The 22,730-nt window shown below is 52.3% G+C and overlaps 1 protein-coding gene across 6 annotated transcripts; it reads left to right on the top strand.

Annotated features, from left to right (window-relative positions):
• The first annotated feature begins 575 nt into the window (after positions 1-575).
• LOC149366501 (anaphase-promoting complex subunit 10-like) lies at positions 576-21,988 on the top strand. Of its 6 annotated transcripts, none has more exons than XM_089551074.1 (6): positions 576-968; positions 1,509-1,559; positions 2,745-2,788; positions 2,884-3,021; positions 3,606-3,768; positions 21,656-21,988. In XM_089551074.1, exons 3-6 carry the CDS (start codon positions 2,782-2,784, stop codon positions 21,939-21,941), a joined length of 594 nt encoding a protein of 197 aa, XP_089407200.1. In that variant the 5' UTR covers positions 576-968; positions 1,509-1,559; positions 2,745-2,781; the 3' UTR covers positions 21,942-21,988. The 6 variants fall into 6 exon arrangements, with proteins under 6 accessions (XP_089407200.1, XP_089407206.1, XP_089407181.1 ...); XM_089551055.1 differs by having other exon boundaries at positions 577-968; positions 2,717-2,788; XM_089551080.1 differs by lacking the exon at positions 1,509-1,559.
• The last annotated feature ends 742 nt before the right edge of the window (positions 21,989-22,730 follow it).

Genomic DNA, 22,730 nt, shown 5'->3' on the forward strand with positions numbered 1-22,730 from the left:
TGAGAGACCATCGTGCCGCGACGGTGACCACCATTGACCTTCATTTGACCTTGATTGCATTAGTTGGATTATATTGGATTACATTAGATTGGATTGGACTGGATTTGATTGGATTAGATTAGATTACATTAGATTAGAGTAGATTACATTGGATTGGATTCGATTGCATTGGATTGGATTCGAATGGATTACATTGGATTGGATAGGATTGAATTGCATTGGAATGGATTGGATTGGATTGTATAACCGATGCATCACCACAAGTCTAACCACAAGCACCACCACCAGCTACACTACCAGCTGTACCATGGCGTAGGTACGGATATTGCTTTCGCAATTATCGGGCTTAACCAAGTTAAGCCACAGCGAATTTTTAAAGGGGTCCCGTGTCCCCTGGTCCCTAGCTGGGGAATTAAGTTAAATTAAAAGCGTCCAGTCAATGTCGTTTGGGTGAGGTGCTCAATTTTCGGGAACCGCCCACCCGCCCGGACGTCTCCGACACACTCTCGTCACTTCCGGCAAAATGCGGTCCAGGCTATTCTTGCAGCCGTGCTGACGAGCTCGGAACGAGACCCAAGCGGTGGCCAAGGACAGACACCTGCACGGCACAGCTCTCCGTGGGAACGGAACGCCGAAGCTGCACTCGCGTATAGGGTTCCGCAGAAGGGAAGACGAGACGCCGCATCCGCCGTGAATCACACCGAAGCCCGCCGACGCACCATACCACGCCGCTGGGGCCCCTAGCGGATGGTCGTGATGAACCTTCCCAGACAGCCGACGGCCATCTCAACGCCGCGGTCTCAATGCACAGAGGAATTTGCAACGTAAGAGCAACGCGGACACGTCGGAGCAGTCGGAAGGAATTTTTGCAGGCAAGCGGATGTCCTGTGAAAACCATTGTCCCGAAGCTCAGGATGTATTTCGAAGCGTAACAAGGTGTTCCGTGGCATGGATTGAGAACCGTTGTGGTAAGTGTTAATAGACAATACCTAAGTAATCTGTGATTCATTGATGACATTGCCTTGCTAAGTCATTCAGGAGATGAACTGCACAGCATGGCAAAGTATAACGATGGGTCTAAAAATTAGCGTACAGAGATTCAAATAATATTCTGCAGTCGCGCAATGTAACACTAGTTCAGAATTGGTTTTGAAGTGCTGAAAGTGGTAAGATTATATTGTTTAGCCATTTGTTTATTCCCCTTTTACTTTAATATTTATTGAACTTTATTGACGTTTTATATATATCTTCTATATTTCACTGTTCTAAAGTGTATTTGTTACATTATAAATCTGATGCTTCAGGAGAATGAAATTTGTTGGAAGTATAGCGCTCGTGCTGTTCGTCTCTCGTCTCTTGTGTCCTCGTCTTTTGCTGCGCTACAGTGTATTGGAAATATCGTATTTGTTAATTCATATAAAGTTTAAATTGAAAGGGGCAGCTTTATAAAGATGTACACGCAAGGAGTGATGACTCCATTAAAAAAGTTTGCGCATACTCTGTTTCAGTTCTACAAATCACGCCCATGAACAGGGGTCAGTAAATCAACGACTTCTGTGGTACGTGGATTTAAACGCTTTATCACTGGTTGCGAAGCCAACTATAGCTCAGCCCCACTGTGCTTTACATTAATAACGCCCTAAAATTTGTAGTGTTTGTCAAAAATCTGATCTGTGTGCGACCAGAACGGCCTCGTTTCGATGGAGGCAAAACGGAAAAGGCGCCCGTGTGCTGTGCGATGTCATTGCACGTTAAGGTGCCCAGGCGGTCGAAGTTATTCCGGAGCCCTCCACTACGGCACCTCTTTCTCCCTTTCTTATTTCACTCTCACCTTCCTCCCTTCGCTTCCTTTATTCAAAAACCAATTTCAAGCAGTTAAAGCAGCCTCCACTCCCCCCCCCCCCCCCCATGCCTCGGGTGTTTTGAAGTCCCTGGATCTCGACAAAAAAAAAAAAACCGCATTGTCGAGGTAATATTCTTTATATGTTTCCTTGTGGCTCGTGGAAAACGTTGTTTCACCCCTTCGTCAACGGCGGCGTTCCTGCCAACGCCACGTCCTTTGTAGAGACGCGCGTCTCTGTACCCGCAGTTTCCGTTAACATAGCAAGCAGACGGCGAGGCGTGGAAGAACACCTTTTACTTTGCTACAGCAGACGGAGATATGAGCGGGACTTCAGAGGCGTCATCAGTAACCATCGAGGAAAAAAAACTTGTCAGTAACGGCCACTATCAAGAACTTTCGATCGCAGCGCCGTCAATACCACCGCGGCGTTAGAGTTCAATTTTTGTAAGCGGACACATTTTCTTTCTCCGAAATTACTGCCGGCCGTTTTCTCGCGTAATCAAAAAAGAAATATGTCGTTTTTTATGCACTAGGCACGCAGCACAAAGGCAGTTACCAATTCTGTTAGCAGACGGAAATTTGTTCTTTTTTTTCTTTTTTTTTAACTCGTTACCGCGTTCAGGAGAGGGCGACTCCAGCGCCGCCATTTCGCCCTACGGTGGCGAGGACAGACTGCCCGATGCTGTTTGCCGCGCACTTCAGTGAGCTGTGGCTGCGTGCTCTCCAGATTGGTTGCGATCTCCAGATTCTATCGTGTTGCAAGCAAGCGTAGCATCATCGCTGTTTCAATCAAACACTGAGGAAGCCGAAGTATAGACGCCCGTGCGACCGTTCGGCAGCGGTTCTAACGCTTTACTGAGAATTGTATTGCAGCTTGTTTCCGGTTCTCGGGGTCTCAAAGGATTGCAGGCGCGAGTCCAGCAAGCAAGACTTCGACAATGGCACGTAAGTCTCCTGGCAGCTGCTATCTCGACCGTAGTGACGATGTATGGAAGTTGAGGCTTCACATCGGACTGTCTGTGCTTTTGACTTATTTGTAGATCCATCGGTGGATCCTGATGTGCCCGTTGAAGTCGTGAGCCCTGATGACGCGTCCGCTCCCTGTCGCTTGGAGAAGGACAGACGAGTCCGCGAAGTCGGCGAAGAAGCCGTGTGGACGGTATCGTCCTGCAGGCCCGGTAAGCTTTTAAGCATGAAATGCTTTTAGCTCCCGTTGTCGGCAGTGTGGTGACGTCACGCCGAGACCAAGAGCCAACATCCGGGCACTGAAACGAGAACATCCGGGCACCGTACGAGATTTAACGATACTCTCTAAGCCCTCCTATAAGCAGCATACCAAGACATACTGAACTTGCGGCATACAAGCGCGGGTAGCTTCGCGCCGAACAGGGGGTGGCGTACCTCCCTTCCTGTACGGTGCGGTTCGGGTGTCCACCGAGGTGACAGAATTACTGCGCCATTTCCTTTCCTCAAACAGCTTTGCGTTCAAAGGGCAAGGCATCGCGCCGAACTGGTGGTGGCGTTCCTCCCCTCATGTACGGTGCGGTTCGGGTGTCCACCGAGATGACAGTTATTTCTTTATTTATCTGAAAATACTGCAGCCCCATTCTAGGGGCCATAGCAGGAGTGGGTACATAAAATGCGGTACAATTCCACGCATAAACGCTGCACACAACAGCATACAAGCCACTGGCGATCAGTTGCATGCAATAAGCTGTGTTCGCTTCTGAGTATTGATGGTGTTCACTACACGTGTTCGCAGATTACGGCGTCGACAACCTGCGGGACGACTCCATTGAGACTTACTGGCAGTCCGACGGGAAGCAGCCGCACCTTGTCGACATTCAGTTTCACCGCAAGACGGCGATCGAGGTGATCTACATTTACGTCGACCACAAACTAGACGAAAGCTACACCCCTGCGAGGTATGTAGTGTTTGGGATTGGCTGGTTAGTTGGCGGCAAACGGTGTTGTGCATTTGGGGCTAATTTTGAGCAATAATAGATATGCTAGCACATTGAAAACTTGTAACCTGTAAGCGTTCGCAATGAATTTAGACGCGTTCGAGTTTGAGGGAAGCGCTTCCGCGCGCGCGCGACGCAAATAGAGGACAGTTTTGAATCGAAAACCTTCACTAGGCTCGTCAACACCGCGCTTCACGTGAGCCGGAGGCCGCCGCGGTGGCTCAGTGGTTATGGTGCTCGGCTGCTGGCCCGAAAAGACGCGGGATCGATCCCGGCCGCGGCGGCTAGAATTTCTTTGGAGAAATTCTAGAGGCCCGTGTACTGTGCGATGTCAGTGCACGTTGAAGAATCCCAGGTGGTCGAAATTTCCGGAGCCCTCCACTACGGCGCCTCTCAAAGCCTTAGTCGCTTTGGGACGTTAAACCCCATAAACCAACCAACCAACCGGAGGCCAGATTTGCCACTTCTGCGCATGCGCGAAACCGAGCGACGTCACGCGCAGCGCAGGTGGCCGACGACTACGAAATAAAAAAAAGAATAAAAATAAGCACAGAAACGAGAATTAAAATATCGAATAAATCAAAAAACAAAAGACAAACAGTGCACCGGGAAAAAAAACATATCTCGGTGGATACCCGAACCGCGCCGTAAGGGCCTTAAGGAAAATGAAATGAAATGAAAATTGGTTTTAAGGAAAGGAAATGCCTGTCTGTCATATCTTGGTGTACACCCGAAATAAATGGACACCACAGTACATGTCTCTAGAACAACCTTCTAAGACAGCACCGTGGTGAAGTATTCACTACACGCGCGTCGCCTCCTCCGCCTCCGTACAGGCAGTGTGTGGACGGCCGATCGCCTCCACCGTTGTCGTGGTGCTCCCAGTGCATTGTGCGCAAACTGCGACAGCCATGACGTCAAACAAAGCGTAACTGAACCTTTTTGCTGGTATATCCAAGCTTAACCACAGCTAAGCCGCTGCCATTTTTTTTTTCCTGAAAGTTACCGGGCACTCTGGTTAGGAGATGCACGTTCGTAAACGTCGCCAACTTGTGCATCATGGCCGTGTATCGCGCCCTCTTGCCGGAGATGGTGCGAGTTCGGTTGCTCTGTAGCGTATACATATCGTGAAAGACCCGTTCTGGCTTATGGTGCTCTAGTTGGCATGAAGTGTTCTCGCCGCGCGCGACGCAGGAAGAGAACGTGTTTTTTGTGGGAAGCTCCCGGAGATGCCGGCAAGAAGACATAGCTTCGCGCGAGTCGCGTTACAGGGCCCGGAGCCTCGTTTTCCAGCCACCTTGGCGGCTCGTAGGCACGCCAAAGTGAAAGTTGATAATGTGTGTTCTCGAAGGTCTTGAAGGAGGGGGGAATCGTTACGGTGTTTAAATCATGTTTAACGCGGTGAACCAGCGGCTCTCTCTCTTTCCCGCTATCCCAGGCAGCTCTCGTTCGAGGGTTATTCGCCGCAGTGGCTGAATGGTGGTGGTGGAAAACATTTATGTACAGACACACTTCACGAGGTTATGCATGAGCTGACCTAGAGGGGTACTAGGTGGAGGTCCCTAGTTCGGGACCCCAGTGGCGTCGGCAGCCGCCCGGGCTCGCGTTGAAATCGCCCACAATCAGGAGGGGGTCCTGACCCACAACTCAGCGCGCGGCTAAAGAGGTCCGCGAATGATACATTCGGAAATTTCAGATTGCTGTATACATTGAGTATGTGTAACGGTGGATCCTGCTTGCGGTGTGGGAGGAGGGTCACCATTACATAAGAGTATTCAAGTTGCATGTCTAAGTCGACCTGGTTGGCTGTATGTCTATGCACACATAGACAAGACGAGGGGTCCTTCTGGAACGTCGTATAATTTGTTAGTGTGGCGCCTTTCCCTGGCTCTTGGAGGGCAACCACGGCTGGCAAATGCTCAAAGGTTCAAAGGAAAAGTCGGAGGTCGGCCCGCTTGGAACGGGACCGGAGCCCCCGACAGTTTCTTTGAGTAATCGTAATGTGGGAAGCCGATTTGGAAAGCGGGGAGCGCCTGCACAGAGGGTGTCCCGCCATGCTCAGATTTAGAGGTGAGAGATGGAAATGAGGCTGCCCCCGAAACAGATACCAGGGCTGAAGCTCAGCACTTAGAAGGGGGCAGCTGTCTTCGTCATCGTCGAGATCGTTGACTGGACGGGACAATCTGGAGGGCCAACCAGATATGTCTTTAAGGGGACCGGCTCGCCGTAGTACCCCCGACACGGGCGCTAAGCGAGGCGGCGGCGACGCCGGCTCTGGAACCTTCCCTTGCCGAACTCGAAGCCCGTCTTAATGCCAAATTTGACACCCTGTTGGAGACAGCGATGAACCGCCTCATCGCTCGAGTCGTCGAGGCTATCCCCTCTATGATCGCTCAACACGTCGCTGAATGGTTACGGCGTTCGGCTGGGGTGCTTTCCGAAGGCGCAGCAACAAGTGTTGGCCGCTGCGGCCGAGTTTCATTGTAAGGGGTAAGGCGGAGGGCGCTCAAGTGCTACGCGGTGTTGCTGCATGTCAAAAAAAAATCACAAAGCGGAAGAAATTAATCTCGAGACCTCCACTACCGCTTCCGTCCTTCATACCTTCTGTCCCGGTGCTGTGGAGGTATCCACCGAGACATGAAACAGCTACTGAGCCTTCACTTTGCTAAAAAAATAAGTATATAAACAAGGTGTCGCGTGAACGCTTCGCAGGGGGCGCCACTGCACTCGAGTAGCACTTTCAGCCCTGCCTCCGACCCGGCGAGCGGACGGAGAAACCTTCGCGCGCGGAAAGCTAAAGTTTGCGCGTGCATTATTAAAAGACACTGGCATCCATAAAAGCGTGCGCTGGCTCATTTGGTTTGGTTTTAAGCATGAAATGCTTTTAGCTCCCGTTGTCGGCAGTGTGGTGACGTCAAGCCGAGACCGAGAGCCAACATCCGGGCACTGAATTCCATTCATCCGGGCACTGAAACGAGAGCATCCGGGCACCGTACGAGATTTAACGAGACTCTCTAAGCCCTCATACAGGACCGGCATACAAGCGCCGGTAGGATCGCGCCGAACGGGTGGTGGCGTTCCTCCCTCCCTTCCTGTATGGCGCGGGTCGGGTGTCCATTTCCTTTCCTCCAAAAGCATTGCGTTCAAAGGGCAAGGCATCGCGCCGGACGGGTGGTGGCGTTCCTCCCTTCCTTTCTGGCGCGGTGCAGATGTCCACCGAGATGACAGAGTTGCTGCGCCATTTCCTTTCCTCAAAAAGCCTTGTGTTCAAAGGGCAAGGCATCGCGCCGAACGGGTGGTGGCGTTCCTCCCTTCCTTTCCGGCGCGGTTCGGATGTCCACCGAGATGGCAGGGAATTACTGCGCTATTTCCTTTCCTCCAAAAGCCTTGCGTTAAAAGGGCAAGGCATCACGCCTAACGGGTGGTGGCGTTCCTCCCTCCCTGTACGGTGGGTTCGGCTGTCCACCTACATGACAGAGAATTACTGCCTAATCTCCTTTCCTCAAAAAGCGTCGCGTTCAAAGGGCAAGGCATCGCGCCGAACGTGTGGTGGTGTTCTGTGGACGGCCTGACAGCTACAACACGCTGTCGTGTTCCACTCCTAAAGGCGAAGCTTAAGCGTCATTAATTAGCAGTTAATTAGTGTTTAGTAATTAATCAGTGATCAGTAATTAGTCATTAATTAGCAATTTGTCATTACTTCGTCATAAATTGTGTGACGTAATCCAGTCGTGACGTCCCCAGTGTCACATAGGCAAAGTGGTGCGGAAAACGCTTTCGCCTCTATGCACTTTAGACAGTTTCGAACGCGCTGCATATACATTCTTGTCAGGGCTGCGTCTCATCATGTCCGCGTACGCTTCGTGTTATGCCCGTAAACATTTCATGCTTACGCTACTCTCGGTTACGGGAGAGGCAGAAATTTTTATTGCGAAAGCAATACTACTGGCATTTTCAAGCCTTCGCGTGACCCGGCCGCAGTTACGGTGTGTGTTTGCCGCGCTGCGCACCTGTGGCGCTACTGCCGCCGTGACGTCATACCAGGTGTAGATTATTTCGTTCTCTCTGTTGGAACAACATCAAAAACAAAATATAAAAAAATTACCGAAGGCGCTTTGAGTCGTCGCGCAGCGGCGGCCGGTAGCCACGCGCGACCTGTAGACGCGGCGCACTGCGTTCCTTGAGTTCGAGGCGCTGCGCTTTTGCTTTCGCAACCTACCAGGCTTAACCAAAGCTAAGCCACCGCCAGTTTCTTCTCTTTTCTGCGCCTTTGTTTCCGTGGAGAAAACATGAAAATGGTTTTGAGGAAAGGAAATGACGCACTAACTGTGGACATATCCAATACCTCCTAGAAAGAAGTCTTTCTAGGAGGTATTGACATATCTCCGTGGAGGTCCGAACCGCGCTGATAGGGGAGGGTGTAAAGGAGGGAATTAAAGACAAAAGAGAGAAGGAGGTGCCGTAGTGGAGGTCTCCGGAATAATTTCGAACATCTGGGGATCTTTAACCTGCACTGACATCGCACAGCACACGGGCACCTTTTGCTGCTCACCTCCATCGAAGAGCGGCCGCCGCGGTCGAGTTCGAACCCGGGTACCCCGGATCAGTGGACTAGCGCCGTAAGTCCAAGTCACTTTTCTCTTTTGGTCGAGAAGTGAGAAAGAAGGTTTGCTACGTTTAATAAAGCGGAAAAGAAGAAAACCAAAATTTATTTAAAAGCCTCACGGTAACATACGGCGGGAATTCCGGAAATGCGAATGCACATGATAGAACCACTTTTTGGAAAATGCTGGAGAGTTATCTGCTGCACGAAACCAGCCCCTCTTCTTGAGTTCCGGATCATGACTTGAAGGTATCAGGGGGTACGAGCTTCTGGTTCCTAATGCGGTACTGGAAAGGGTTTCTTCTTTGCATACTGTAGAAGCTGCAGTCCTCTTTCTGTACTAAATTGCCATTAATGCGATTTATAACGGAATTATTACCAGGCACCTGCATGTTCATTTATGAAATAAATAGCATTTCCGCTGTGGATCAATCGTTAAGGTTTATTAGGTTCATTAACAGATTCAGTGTATCGTCTCAGAGGCCTGGGGACCTTTTAAGGCGAAAGCATTTAATGCCTCATACTGTCGTTAGCAGCCGTGTCGGCAGACGTGTCCGCGTTTCGGTTAGGTGGTGGTGGTGAAAACTTTTTAATAAACAACAGGAGAGTTTGCAGACCAAAAATGGCCCTTTACATAGGTGGAGTCCTTAGTCCGGGACCCCGCTGGACGAGGCCGCTACTCGCGCCCGTTGGACTAGAGCCCTTTGAGACTCCAGCCCCGAGCAGTTGAGCAGGGCTGCCTCCCATGCCTCTCGGGAAGGGGAAGGATTGGGGGGAAGGGAAGGATTCTTTTGACAGGCCCAAACCATGTGGAAGGTATCGGAAACTTCCCCACAGTGAGGGCAGCGCCCATCAATTTTGGGGTCGAAATGTTTCACTATTGCAGGACACAACAGAGTGTTGGTCTGCAAGCGCCTCAGAGTTCGCTCATCAGCTTTACTCAGGCCCTTAGCAGGGACGGGGAAAAGACGATGGCGTTCGCAATAGTCGTCCAGAATTTCTCTGAACCGCAGAAGCGGTTGCACAATCTCCGAGCCGGAAGAGCCTGGGTGAGGTGCCCGGTAGGTAAGCGCTCGGGCAGCCGCGTCCGCAGCCTCATTACCTCTAACGCCCTGATGGCCTGGAGTCCAAACTATGCGTTTGGGCGAAGGGTCCGATTCCCTCACTGCGCGCTTTAATATACTCCAGGCTAAAGGTGAAATCTCGCCAGCCAGGTAGTGTTGACAGGCTCGACGCGAATCTGTCACGATTACCTTCGAATTCAAGTCCGAGGCGGCAAGCGCAATGGCTACTTCCTCAGCCTGTGCTGAATTTCGAGCTCGAAAGGAGAGCCCGTTAACGCATTGATCCTGGTGAACTACTGCGGCCGTGTAGAATCCATTGGGCGACGGCCCTGCCACGTCAACGTAGTATACACCCTGTTTGGATCCGTGTTGGTGTTCGAGGGCCCGAGCGCGCGCCTCTCGTCTGCCTTCGTGTGTATGTGTGTCCATGTTGCGCGGGAGTGGAGGGACCCAGAGCTTGTGACGCCATAGCTCCGGAATCCGACACGTCTCCTCTGGAGTGCACTCGTGTTGGATGTGCAAGCGGTCTAGCAGGCGGCGGCCGGATGCCGTCTGCGAGAGTCGCGTATATTGGTTCACGAGGTGGGCCTCCCGTAACTCCTGGTAGGAGTTGATCACCCCCAACGCCGACAACTTAGCATTGGAGGTGGCCACTGGGAGGCCCAGTGCTCGCTTTGTAGCCTTTCTAACGATGGTGTCGATTCTTATTTCTTGTTGTTTCGTAGTGCGAAGGTAGGGAGCGGAGTAGAGGATCCTGCTGGTCACGAAGGCATGGGCGAGCCGAAGCGCGTCCCTGCCTCGCAACCCGCCGCGCTTGTTAGAAACGCGATGGATCATGCGTCCGACCTGTTCGCCTACGCGCTTGAGTTTGGCAATAGTGGATTCCGGGCTGAGCCTGTTATGGATGAACAGACCTAGTATGCGGAGCTCCCCGACCTCTTTGATGGGGCCTCCCGTCAGAGAGATTTGCAAACTCGTGTTGTCCTTAGGATCGGATCTGATGTGCAGAAGTTCCGATTTTGCGGGAGCACATTGGAGACCACAGCCGATAGCGTAGCTATCGGTTATGGTGGCGGCCCGCTGAAGGCGGTCCTCCATTTCCCCAAGGCTCCCTTCGGTAGTCCAAATTGTTATGTCGTCCGCGTATAGTGCGTGATGAATGCCTTCCACCCGGGCCAATTGGTGGGGAAGCTGCATCATGGCAATGTTGAAAAGAAGTGGTGACAAGACCGCCCCTTGGGGTGTACCCCGTGTACCCATCGTGTATGGTCCGTATTCGTCATCCTCAATCTTGAGGAAGGCCTGACGCTTGGAGAGAAAGTCTCTTACATATGTGAATGCCTTGCGCCCACAATCAGTGGTACTCAAGTTAGCCAAGATGCTGCTATGACGAACGTTGTCAAAGGCCCCCTTAAGATCAAGGGCAAGGATGGCCTTGTCGTTGTGGCGCATGGAAGTGGGTCGTATTATGTAGCGGTGTAACTGGAGGAGGACGTCCTGCGCAGACATATGCGGTCGGAACCCGAACATAGTGTCTGCAAAGAGGCCCTTGGTCTCTATGTGTGGAGAGAGGCGATCCCTAACCATCGTCTCCATAAGCTTGCCCACACAAGATGTTAGTGAGATGGGCCTCAGGTTGTCGGTATTCACTGGCTTGCCTGGCTTAGGGATGAAAGTGACCAAGGAGGTCTTCCATTCGGGAGGGAGTGGACGCCCGTCCCAAATCTGGTTAATGTACCCTAGCAGGTGGAGGTAGGCCGAATCTGGGAGGTTGGCCAACAGATTGACTGTTATGCGATCCCGACCCGGAGCCGTACCTCGCCGCATTTTAGCTAAAGCCGCCTTAAGGTCGTGTAACTCAAAAGGGGCATCAATGTCGGGATTCGGCTTTCCCGCGTACTCGTACTCGGGCCCAACTGGGTCCTCTATGCGGCAGAGATATCTGTCGCACAGGGTGTCCGCGAGTTGAGCCGTCGTACCTTGGTACCCGTGCAAAGCCCGCCGGAGCTGTCTTTGCGTCTCCCCTCTCGTTTGAGTGGGGTCGATGAGACTGCGAAAGAAGCGCCATGTTCCTCTCGAGCTGATCTGACGCGCTGCCGAATTACACTTCTCTATCCAGTTTGAATCGGTGAGCTGGGCAGCATACGCCGCAGCCTGCTCCGTGAGGTCGACAATGCGAGCTTTAAGTTTGCGATTCAGCTTTTGCTTCTTCCACCGTTTGGTAAGACTCCGGCGAGCCTCCCACAAGTGCAGGAGGTGATTGTCCACTGCAGGGATCTCTTCAGTGGTCTGAAGTGTCGTGACGTGTTGTCTTTGTATAGTGTCTAATTGCTTTGCCCACTCCGCATATCCGCCGGATAAGAGCACGGGAGGTATCTCTTTTGTTCGAAACTTATGCCAATCGGTCAATTTAGTGTGGCCCCACTTTTTGCGAGCCGCCTTCGCCAGAAGAGTGACCCGGAGAAGGCAGTGATCGCTACCAAGAGTCTCTCCCAGGTTCTCCCAGGTAGCGTCTCTGGTGTTCGTAACGAGAGTCAGGTCAGGGCATGTGTCTCGCGTAACCGAGTTGCCCACACGTGTGGGACAACACGGATCCGTGAGGAGTGTAAGACGAAGTGTGGAGATGAGCTCCGCCAGCTTGCGTCCTCTGGCCTTCTCAAAGTGGTAGCCCCAATGTAGGCTTGGAGCATTGAAGTCCCCAACGATCACTAGAGGTTCCTTGTCAGCCGATTTGAGCGCGCGGTAGAAGATTTCGTTGAAGGTCACGCGCGGCTTATGCGGGGGGCAGTAAATGTTAAGGACATGTATTGATGGGTCGCGGCGCTTGAGCGGCAGGACCTTGACCATACTGTATTCCTGTTCAGTCTCCAGTTCGAGGTCTACTGGGACTGCGGTGTACGCTTTGTTCACCAGGATGCACGTTGTAGGACCGCCTTGAAACGAGCTATACCCTGTGAATTTAGCATCTGCGCCGGGTTCCTGAAGAGCTAGGAGCGCCGGTGCGGTACCGAAAGACTGCAGGTAGAGCTGGAGGTGTGACCGTTTTTTCCAGCTCCGTAGACCCCTGCAGTTCCACTGTATGATCTCGAATTGCTCCGAATTGTTGTTGGCTTTCCGCTGGGGTCGGCTAGCCATCGTGAACGTGATTATTTAATTTTGGGGGCCAGGTCCCACCCCCGAAGGTGATGGGGCCTCAGGCAGAGGCACCAGCACGTCCGGAGAGAGAGCGGCCGGAATGTTTTCTAGTGAGCCTGTGGCCTGGCGAAGGACCACCTTCCGCCTGCGGAGGTCTGGTCGCGGAGACCGCGAGCGGGAGCGGCTTTGACTGAGTTGAGCTTCAATTTGGTCCTGAACGACAGAGAGAGCTGTCTCAGTAACCTGTGCCACTATAGCAGGCATGATTTTTGCCAATTCGGCCTGAAGAAGTTGCTGAATGGAGCCCCGGACCACTTCCATGATTTTACCTGGCAGAGCATCAATTTCGCTCTCCAGGTTGTACAGGCGGCTCTCCACCATTGGCAGCCTACCAACCACTGTGCTGGCCGACTGCTGCGACACGCTTGTCAGCCCAGATGCGACCGAGGCATTCTCATCTCGGTCCTCCGGCTCGGCTAGTTCTATAGGCTCGGAAGGACCAGCTTGAGGTTCTTTACGTCCCTCTAACTTAGCCTCCAGCTCCTGAATTTTCCGCACTAGGAATTCTGTTTGGCGCCTAAGTTCAACATTTTGCCTCTGTAGGGCGGCTTCCGTAGGGGAGAGGGAGGGAGAAAGAGGCCCGGAGGCAGCCCTAGCCCAATCGCTCACCTTGTTTTGGGCGGTCGCTAGAGGCGGGAAATCCCCAGCGCTGAAGTTCGGCGACCTCGCCTGGGTCCCGGACTTCACAGCCGTTTTGACATGACCGGACTTGCCCGGCGCAGAAGTGGACTTGCTGTCCTTGTCATTGGTGGGCGGAGCTTGCTTCTGAGCCGACTTCCGCTTGCTTTGACTCCGTGATGGTCCCGGCTTGATCGGTTTCCGGTACTTGCCGACGCAGCCGGCAGCACCGGTGAAGTGGGCACCCGCGCACAGCAGACATCGGGGGGTGCACTCATGTTGTGGTATGCCCTCGGGTGTGGTGGCCACCTGAGAGCCGCAGAGGCCGCAGCGTCCCGACTGCGGCCGCGGGCAGATGTCAGCCCGGTGCCCCACCGTGCCGCATCGATGACAGGCGGGGATCGTCTTCTTGTACAGTCTCACAGGAATGCCCTGGTCGCTGCAGAAGATTTGGCGGGGTACCTTCTTCCCTTGAAAGGTAACCACTGCGATGGCGGTGCCGCCCAGCTTGCGCACAGAAAGTATTTCTCCGTGTCTCCACTCCAGCTTCTGCTTGAGGGAGGCCGACGTTTCGCCGGGGTGAACGTTGATCACCCCCTTGCAGACCTCGCCAGAAGCCTTGGCGTGCCCGCGAAACAGAAGCTGGCGGTCGCCGACCGTCAGCGTGACATCGCCGAGGAGCTTCTCAGCGGCTGGAACAGAGTTCACGCCACACACCAGCACATTTTGGTCCCACACGGGCCATACAGAGAGTTGCACCTCTCCACAGTCCCGTATGATGTTGCGCACGGCAACTCCGGCTTCACCTGGAGCGAAGGTGGCCTTCAGATCCAGCGTCTCGCGTGGCTTGAGCACCACGATGAGGTCGTCGCGTCCAATGCGCGGCGTCTGCTGCGGCCGCCACTGGGGTTTGCAAGTTGCACCCTTCAAGGCCGCGCCACCGACACTTCCTTGCGAAGCGTGCGGGGACCGAACTGCCGCCTGGTGCTGGGCGGCGGCTCCAGTTGGCTTGGGAGCGTTCGTCTTCTGCCGGCGTCTCCAGATTTTGACCATATCTGCCAAATAGTCATCTTCCGATGTTGGAAGGTCCTCGGGTTGAACGGTTTCCATGCGTACGACTTGCATGGACAGCGGATCGTAGCCGGTAACCGTATTTGGAGCCGCCATCGCCGGGGAATCCCCAGCCGGGGCTGGCGAACGCCCCGCCGCCGTTAGGCTTAGCGCCGCGGCGGTGGGCGAAAGCTTCAAAATCTCAGAATTTCGTCAAAAATGGGCCCACCTTGATGGAAGTGGGGCCCACTTGTGCCGCTGATCTTCGCGGAGACGATGGTGCCAAGATTCGTGGGGTCCGAGTTGACAGACCGCAATAAGGAGCGATCAGAATAGGAGCCGATGTGCGCCCGTCTTCTCCCTTCGCGCGCCCGCGGTACCCCCTTCGGTTAGGTGGCCTATATGGGCATGACAATCATTACTGAATCAATGGCATTCGAATGATATCGGAACGCGATTGGAGACATTCTATGATAATTTCATGATAATTAATGACTAATTGAGTAATAATAGCTAATAAATTAGCCTAATTAACCGTTCTAGTCAGACCAGATAAATAAATAAAACCGAGCAGGAAATTGGTCGAGTTGGAAATCGAACCAGGGTCTCCGGAGTGCGAGACGAGGACGCTAACCACTCCGCCATGCCAGCTCGATCGATGGTTTCGAATTAACAAATTTCGCTGTGGCTTAGCTTGGCTAAGCCCGGTAATTGCGAAAGCAATATCCGTACCTACGTCATGGTACAGCTGGTAGTGTAGCTGGTGGTGGTGCTTGTGGTTAAACTTGTGGTGATGCATCGGTTATACAATCCAATCTAATCTAATCTAATCTAATCTAATCTAATCCAATCCACTCCTATTCAATCCAATCGAATGCAACCCAATGCAATCTAATCTAATCTGAACCAATCCAGTCCAGTCCAATCCAATCTAATGTAATCCAATCTAATCCAACTAATGCAATCAAGGTCAAATGAAGGTCAATGGTGGTCACCGCCGCGGTACGATGGTGGTCACCCTGCAAAGTGCAAGTAGTATTGCTTTCGCAATAAAAGGCCCGTCTTGGTGTCTTCGTTCACTCCCATTTTCCTCCCTCCCCGTTACGGCTAGGTTCAGGTGTCCACCGAGATATGCGAGACAGATACATTTCCTTTCCTCAAAAAAAAAAAAACAGTTTACCAACGAGCAAGGCGTAGAGCCGAACGGGCGTTGGCGTTCTGTGGACTCCCTGGCAGCGTTGCAAGACGCTGTCGCGTTCCAAACAGAGGCTGTTGTATTTGCGACTGAGAGAAGGATGAAAGGAAAATTGCAAGGGCCTGCCAACTGGCTCGAGCCGAGCCACCACCGCTGCCACGTGCAGATAGAGGAGAGTTAAAAGATGAGAAAAGAGTTAAAGAAAAGACGCGCGTCGCAGCAACAATCTCGTCAGCCGAAGAGGACGCTGGCTGAAAAAACAGATAAGCGGCAGAAGCCGCGCTCGCTCCACCTAGCTTAACATCTTAACCACACATCAGTGACACAAGCAGCAACACCGCGCTTAAGGCTTTAGCCTCCCCGCGCTCTATTAGGTCAACAAAGTGCCCCCCTGAATTAAAAAAAAAATCCTCCGTGGTCCAGGGTAGAGAGCCTCGCTCTTTACCCAAGGAGCACTGTATGGAGTCCCGATTCGGCAAATTTTATTGCGAAAGCCAGGTGTCGCCTCTTCGCGGTAACGCAGCCTACCCTTCACGGTCCGTGGTCGGTCATGCGACTACTGACGTCATACCAGAGCGAGAGATGGTGAACCAAGTCGGCTCTTCAGCGCGCCGCAGCTAGACTACGCGGCCGAACGACAGTTGGCGGTCGGTCATGTGACTACTGACGTCATACCAGAGGAAGAGGTGGGGCACCAAGTCGGCTCTTCAGCGCGCCGCAGCTATAACTTCGCGGCCGGTCGACCACCTGCGAACGGCGGCAAGTGATCGACTTCATACAAGTTGCAAGAGCTTGCAGGCTTTGCTGCGGTGATGGATGTGTGTGCAGCGTGTGGTATGACGTCATCCACAGACATCCAGGCGCTATAGGGTGTAGAGAAAAGTAGCGCCTGCTCGTCGGTTCTTCGGTATAGCTATGGAAGACTTCGAACACGAGTCAAGATTCTTGTGTTGTGTTACCGTTTCACCTGATGGAGGCTATGGATATCGAAGATGCTACAAGTTACACCACTTGCTTTCGCAATTACCTAGGCTTAACCAAAGCTAAGCCCCAGCAATTTTTTCTTCTGGCTTCGAGCAGCGAAGCAGACAAACCTTATCTTATGGAAAGTATGCGATAGCGTAGGAACCGCGTTGGTTTCTCTGCACTTAACCGAAGCTGTGTGCATGAGGCGCGCCGGAACCTCAGAGCAGCGCTGCATCCGAGTTGCAAAACCTTCTACCCAGCTTCTCTGCGTGGCAGAAATTCCTGCACCATGTAGGCGTTTCCTTAGTTTTGCGCAATAGTTAAAGGGCAACTAAAGACGAAAATAAAGTGGTCTTTTTAAAGCGGGAACTCGATCTACACATTCTGAGCATTCTTACAAACATCGAACTATTGTCCTGTGAGGCTGATTTCCGAGTTTAAATGGGATTGAGCGTTCCGGCTCCAGAACTCTCCGCTGGCGGGAGGAGGAGGCAACCAACCTTTCAGCCAGTGCCGTGGCGGCTTGCCGCTCTGCCCTCGGCGGAGTGAAACGTAGCGATCGGCGAAAGCAATGAGTCCACGCGTATTTTTATTTCCGTGGGCCTAATTTGGAGCTAAGTTGTCTCTGGCTGGATCTATTTACTCACGGCGACCTAAAAAAGAAAATACATAGAGTTTCTTACTATTACCTAGAGGGAAAGCTGGCGGCGCTGCACTTCAGCCACCATGGACGCCCAAAGCATCATGGGGCGGTGAGCTACTTGTTGCAGCACAGTCGTAATTTTTGGGAACATGGAGTGGCACTACTAAGACGTTTCATTCTGAAAACGCTGTTCGTGTGTGCGCAGACGACTTTCGCGCGAACGCAGTGGGCAAAACTCATAGTAGTGAAACCGCGACGACACACGACGCCAATAAAAGGTTTAACTTTTCCGAAATGCCATTAAAAAACCTCTTATAGCATTTAAGCAACAACATATTTTTTGAAAACATATTTACTTTTAAAAGTGCGCCTGTTAATTACGAAATATTAGTTTTTATAGTGTTCACTACTTGGCCAATAGGAGAGCGAGTCGTCTCTTATTTTGGGCAAACTTTGCACTTAAATGCTTTTCTGCTCGTTTGTTGCAATCATTAGACAAGATATTGAATGTTAGGACGTTTGTAGTTATCAAACAGGTTTATTTTTCTATTATTTTTTGGCCAAAAGTTGCAGTTCCGCAACAAGTAGCTCACCGCCCCATGATGCTTTGAGCGCCCATGGTGGCTGAGGTGGTCACGTGGGGTCTCCATGCAAACTCCCATAGAGGGGTCGCCAGCTTTCCCTCTAGGTAATAGTAAGAAACTCTATGAGAAAATAAAAGCGAAAGCGAAGCCGCCATGCGACTGCCTGGAAGGCGCTCCACGTGTTGACTCCTCCCACCTTCAGCAGTGAGTCCCTCCGCCGCAAGTGCTCCTTCTCGGTCGCCTAGGTTCTGCATAAAGGCGGCCATATATGCGGAATTCACCATTCTCTGCTTTACTTTCGCACCACTCTGGCGCAATGGCTGAGCGGTTAAGCAATGCGCCACTGCCCCGCCAGGTGGCGGCTGTTTCAGACACAGCCCCTGGTGATCCAAGTTGATCTTCGTGAGCTCCCCCGTAAGGTCAATCATTGCACAGATAGTTATTTGGGAGGTTACCTCCACCAGTGAGCTGGTGCGCAGTACCATGGTGGGCAGGGGGCAGTTGAAAGTTTGTTCACTTGTCATAGAGTACAAAATACAGTGAAACACCTTCAGGGACCCTACAAAAATTATTTAACGGGCCCAGTTAATGTAAACTAACACATTTCAGATGGACAGGAAAATTGCAGCGCCGCCGAGCTCAGCTCGTCCACTCCTCCACTCTCCACCTTTGCCGCGGCGGCTCTGCCGAGCCTCCACACCGCTCCCTTCCCCCCCCCCCCACTCGACACGGCGCGTGCGAACAGCTGTTGTAGATCGGTTTCGCCGGCGCGCCGCGCTGCCAGCAGCAGCAACTGCTCCGCACCACGTGACGAACCCACGTGACCAACGGCGCCGCCACGGAGCTCAAGGGGTGCCACGCTGAAGGGTCGAAGAGCTGGCATAGTGTAGCTCTCGCTACAACGGCCGCCTATCATGGTGGGTAGCTTGCCCAAAAACCGAAGGACAGTTTCCACCTGACCACCATGGTAGGTGGACTACCTTTCTACCGGTTTGGTGCGCAACCTGCCCAGCATGGTAGGTGGCAATGAAATTAATTCACCGAGGCAGATTGGTCGCTTGAGGCCCTGTGACATGGACGGACGCCGGCTTTTCTCGAGGAATAGGTGGAGGTAAAAACATTTATTAACAGCATAAGCACCGGGTAGGTTCAGTAGGAGAACCCATTGGTCGCCATCATAATCTGGCCCTTCTCAACCAACGGTTTCTGGTCGAGGAGTTTGCGGCTATGAACGGTTGCCTCCTAGCGCTCGTATGTCGGATCGGGATTGTTGTCCAAGTCTGGGTTTTCTTGGCATATCCAAACGGTGTGAAACAGTTTGCCAGAACGGGACCTCTAATGCTGCTCCCTTAAATCGCATTAAAGTAGCTTTGATAAAAGGAAATCTGCTTTTCGCTGATGAGATTGCGTTAGTCATTCAGGAGATGAACTGCGAAGCATGATCAATAAGTTAGACAGGCAGAGCAGAACGGTGGCTCCAAAACTTAACATGCAGAAAACCAAAGTAATGTTCAACAGTCTCGCAAGGGAACATTTCACGATTGGCAGCGAGATGCTGGAAGTGGTAAAAGAATACGCGTACTTAGGGCAGGTAGGTTCCGTGGTTCCGGATCATGAGAGGGAAATAACCAGAAGAATAAGAATGGGGTGGAGCGCATATGGCAGGTTCTCTCAGATCATGAATAGCAGTTACCAATATCCCTCAAGAGAACAGTAACACTTTTATCTTACCGGAGGAGGAGGAGGATAAACTTTATTTTCGCCGACAAATGTAGCAGTCGGTGCGGCGTTATAGTCCCATCGAGTGGCCATGAGCCCGTGGCGTTCGGCGACTTCTAGGGCTCTTGTCACAACCGGTATCTGTGTGTCCGAGTCGGAACTGAGCAATGCGGCCTCCCAGTGGTCTGGATTCGAGAGCTGCAAGCCTCAAGGAGGTGAGTCCCGAGGGAAAGCCCAGGGTATGTGGAACAGAGTGCCATGTTGGCCGCATAGATGACAGCAAGGGGAGTAGACCCCAGGATATATGCGGGCATATATCGCGGGGTTTGGGAAGGTGGTCGTGTGGAGTTGCCTGCACGCAACCGCTGGGATATAGAAGTCCACCTAAGCGGTAGTGCATGGTTATGTCATAAAATGTAACCATACGATCTCTCGCCGTCCGCAGGACGTGCGACACGACATGCCGGTCGACGAATCCTCGGGCATATATGTGGGCCGCCTCGTTCCCTGGATGGGATGAGTGCGCAGGGACCCACATCAGTTGGATCGGGCGGAGTTGGAGGTTGGTGGAGTGGAGGAGAGAGGGGGTGACAGGGGAGACCCGGCCTTTGGCGAAATTACGAATCTTACCGGTACTGGCCTATAAGGTCGAAACGTGGAGGCCAAAAAAAAGGGTTCAGCTTAAGTTAAGGACAACGCAGCGAGCTATGGAAAGAAAAATGATAGGTGTATCGTTAAGAGACCGGAAGCGGGCAGAGTGGTTGAGGGAACAAACGCGAGGTAATGACATCCTAGACGAAATCAAGAGCAAGAAATGGGGCTGGGCATTGCTCTCGGGCAGGGAATGTAATGCGAAGGTAAGGTGTAATGAAGCTTCGCCCACATTCATGGCCGCCGATTGTTATCTAGGAACTAATCCGTCGTTAATGGCATCTTCGATAAACTTCCACTGGAGTTACCCGGATGATGTGCACAGAGGCCCACGGTATAGTGGAGCCCTCTACTCACGGGTGTCTTATTTATTTATTTATTTATTTATTTATTTATTTATTTATTATCAATACCTCAAATGCCCCAGGAATGGGGTATTACGTGAGGGATCGGCTGAATGTTTCACTAATGAGAGATTGGATGGCAGCCTTGAAGTGCAGTGGATCGGAGTGGTGCACGGAGTCGATTGGCAGGCTGTTCCAGTCTCGAGCAGTTTGCACGAAGAATGAGCGCAGATGAGCTGTAGTCTGTGCTGGGGGAGGGTAGACTGCTTTGGGATGGTTGGTACGGCTTGATAAGCGATGAGCTGGCAAGACAGCTGAAACATCAAGTTACCTGTGATAAAATTTATGAAAGAGGCAGAGCCTAAAGATGCGATCTAAGATACTAAACGATTTTCTCGTTACATTAGCAAAAACCTAACTGTTAGGCGAAACAGTACGCGGAAGAAGTTGGGCGCCTCTCACTTGTTTAATAGATACTGTCTCCTTCGCTCATGGGCGTGAATCAGCGGTTCGCGGGGTAATAGAGGAACTGCTGTTTTAGAGCGCAGCTCTTTGGCGTCCGTTCCTGGGTTTCGCGTCGTCGTCGGCGTCGGCCTCGTAACCAGCTCCGCCCCCCTTTCATCCCCCCAGCGCTAGCAGCGACCGATTGATAACGACCGACTGATACCGCTGGATGCCGCTGACGCCGCTAGAGAGTCAAGATAACGTGACTGCATAGAACACCGTCGCCGCCATGCAGAAAGAGGAGGAAAGGGTCCCCCCCCCCCCCCTGTTCTTGTGTGGCGGATAGGGTGCTCTTCAGTTGCCGACGCGCCGGTTATTTCACGTAGGCCCCGGCACGTCGACGAATACGTGACCACCTTCCCACGGCTAGACCTGGTTCTTAGCGCTGCGGAAGCGAGGGTATCATATTGTTTGTGTCGGCATCGGCGGCGTTGTCCCTGAAACCAACTCCGCAGCTGGGGTTGACTCACTATCGAAAAGATGAAACAGCTTATTTGCTGCGCTCAAATTTCGCATTAGGAAGTAACGTAATCGTCGGTAATTTTTTTTGTAATACTACCATAGCTTATGTTTCACACGGTCCAGGGACACGAAAATTTCTGAAATGCACAGCAAACATCCTTTTCCACTGCTTCAACACTAAGAGAAAGGCTGCGGAGAATTGTTCGCTAAGATATGCACTTATATATGCGATTTATCTTTTTTCTTTCAGAATTTCTGTGCGTGCAGGTAAAGCCTTCGGTGACCTTCGCGAGGTGGCGGCTTTCAGCCTGGAGTCGCCTTCGGGCTGGGTGCGCATCCCGATTCGGGACTCGTCTGGTCGCCCCGTGCGCACGTTTTGCCTGCAGATCGCCGTGCTCGCCAACCACCAGAACGGACGGGACACGCACGTGCGACAGATCAAGCTGTTCTCGCCATTGCAGCACGGCGACGTATCCGTGCTGCGCAACGTCCACTTCACCAGTCCAGAGTGCCGCATGTTCAGCTGTATCCGCTGACGCATGAGAGTGGAAATGCCACCCGGTGAATAAAGGAGTCCCGATGACATTTTGCAGTTTCTCGTTCCGGGTTCAATCGAAACCTGTCATTCGTCAGCCCGAAACCTGGACATTAAAACTCCCACGGACGTCCTGAGGATGTCCTGTGGATGTCCTGGACGGCCGCAGTACGTTCGAAGGAGTTCCAGTGCCAATTGGGAAAAGATGTGTAACCGAGAGGAACCTTCTCCTCCGTTTGCTGGAAGAAGATATTTATGAGCACAGTATTTGGAAGACGGGCTCGAACACCGCTTATAGGCTCCGAAAGCTCCGCCAAACGGCGCTACTGCTCCTTGAGTTGCTGTATTGTACTGTAGTGAACACTGTAATAGTACCTAGAGTTGCGCGTACGTCCACATATTGCTTCTGCAAGGATCCAAATAATGAGGGAAGCCGGAAGTCTTGCATGTAGGAGGAAGGCCTGTTCAAGCTGTGAGTGCGAGTGCAGGCTCACTCTGCTTGATACTGGCTGCTGAACTTGCGTTAATCTAGGCACACTATTGGTGCAGTGAATGGCACAGCTTGCTAGTAATGCGTCGGCAACACCAAGGCCTATTTCAATGAGTGACGAAAAAAATACCCGTTATCATGATAAGGATAGTGCGGCCTTCCCTTTAAAGCGGGCGGGCGACTAAATTAAAGCGCCTTGGTTAGGGTGCCTTGATGTCCGCGCGCCTCCGCTTTCAGGGTGGGAAACCCTTTGTCCCTTCCTGGGCCGCCATTTCTCCCTTGCGGCGACATGTTGGGTCC

This window comes from Amblyomma mixtum, chromosome 1 (assembly GCF_055824585.1).
Source record: "Amblyomma mixtum isolate Tamu chromosome 1, ASM5582458v1, whole genome shotgun sequence".
Lineage (NCBI taxonomy): Eukaryota > Metazoa > Arthropoda > Arachnida > Ixodida > Ixodidae > Amblyomma > Amblyomma mixtum.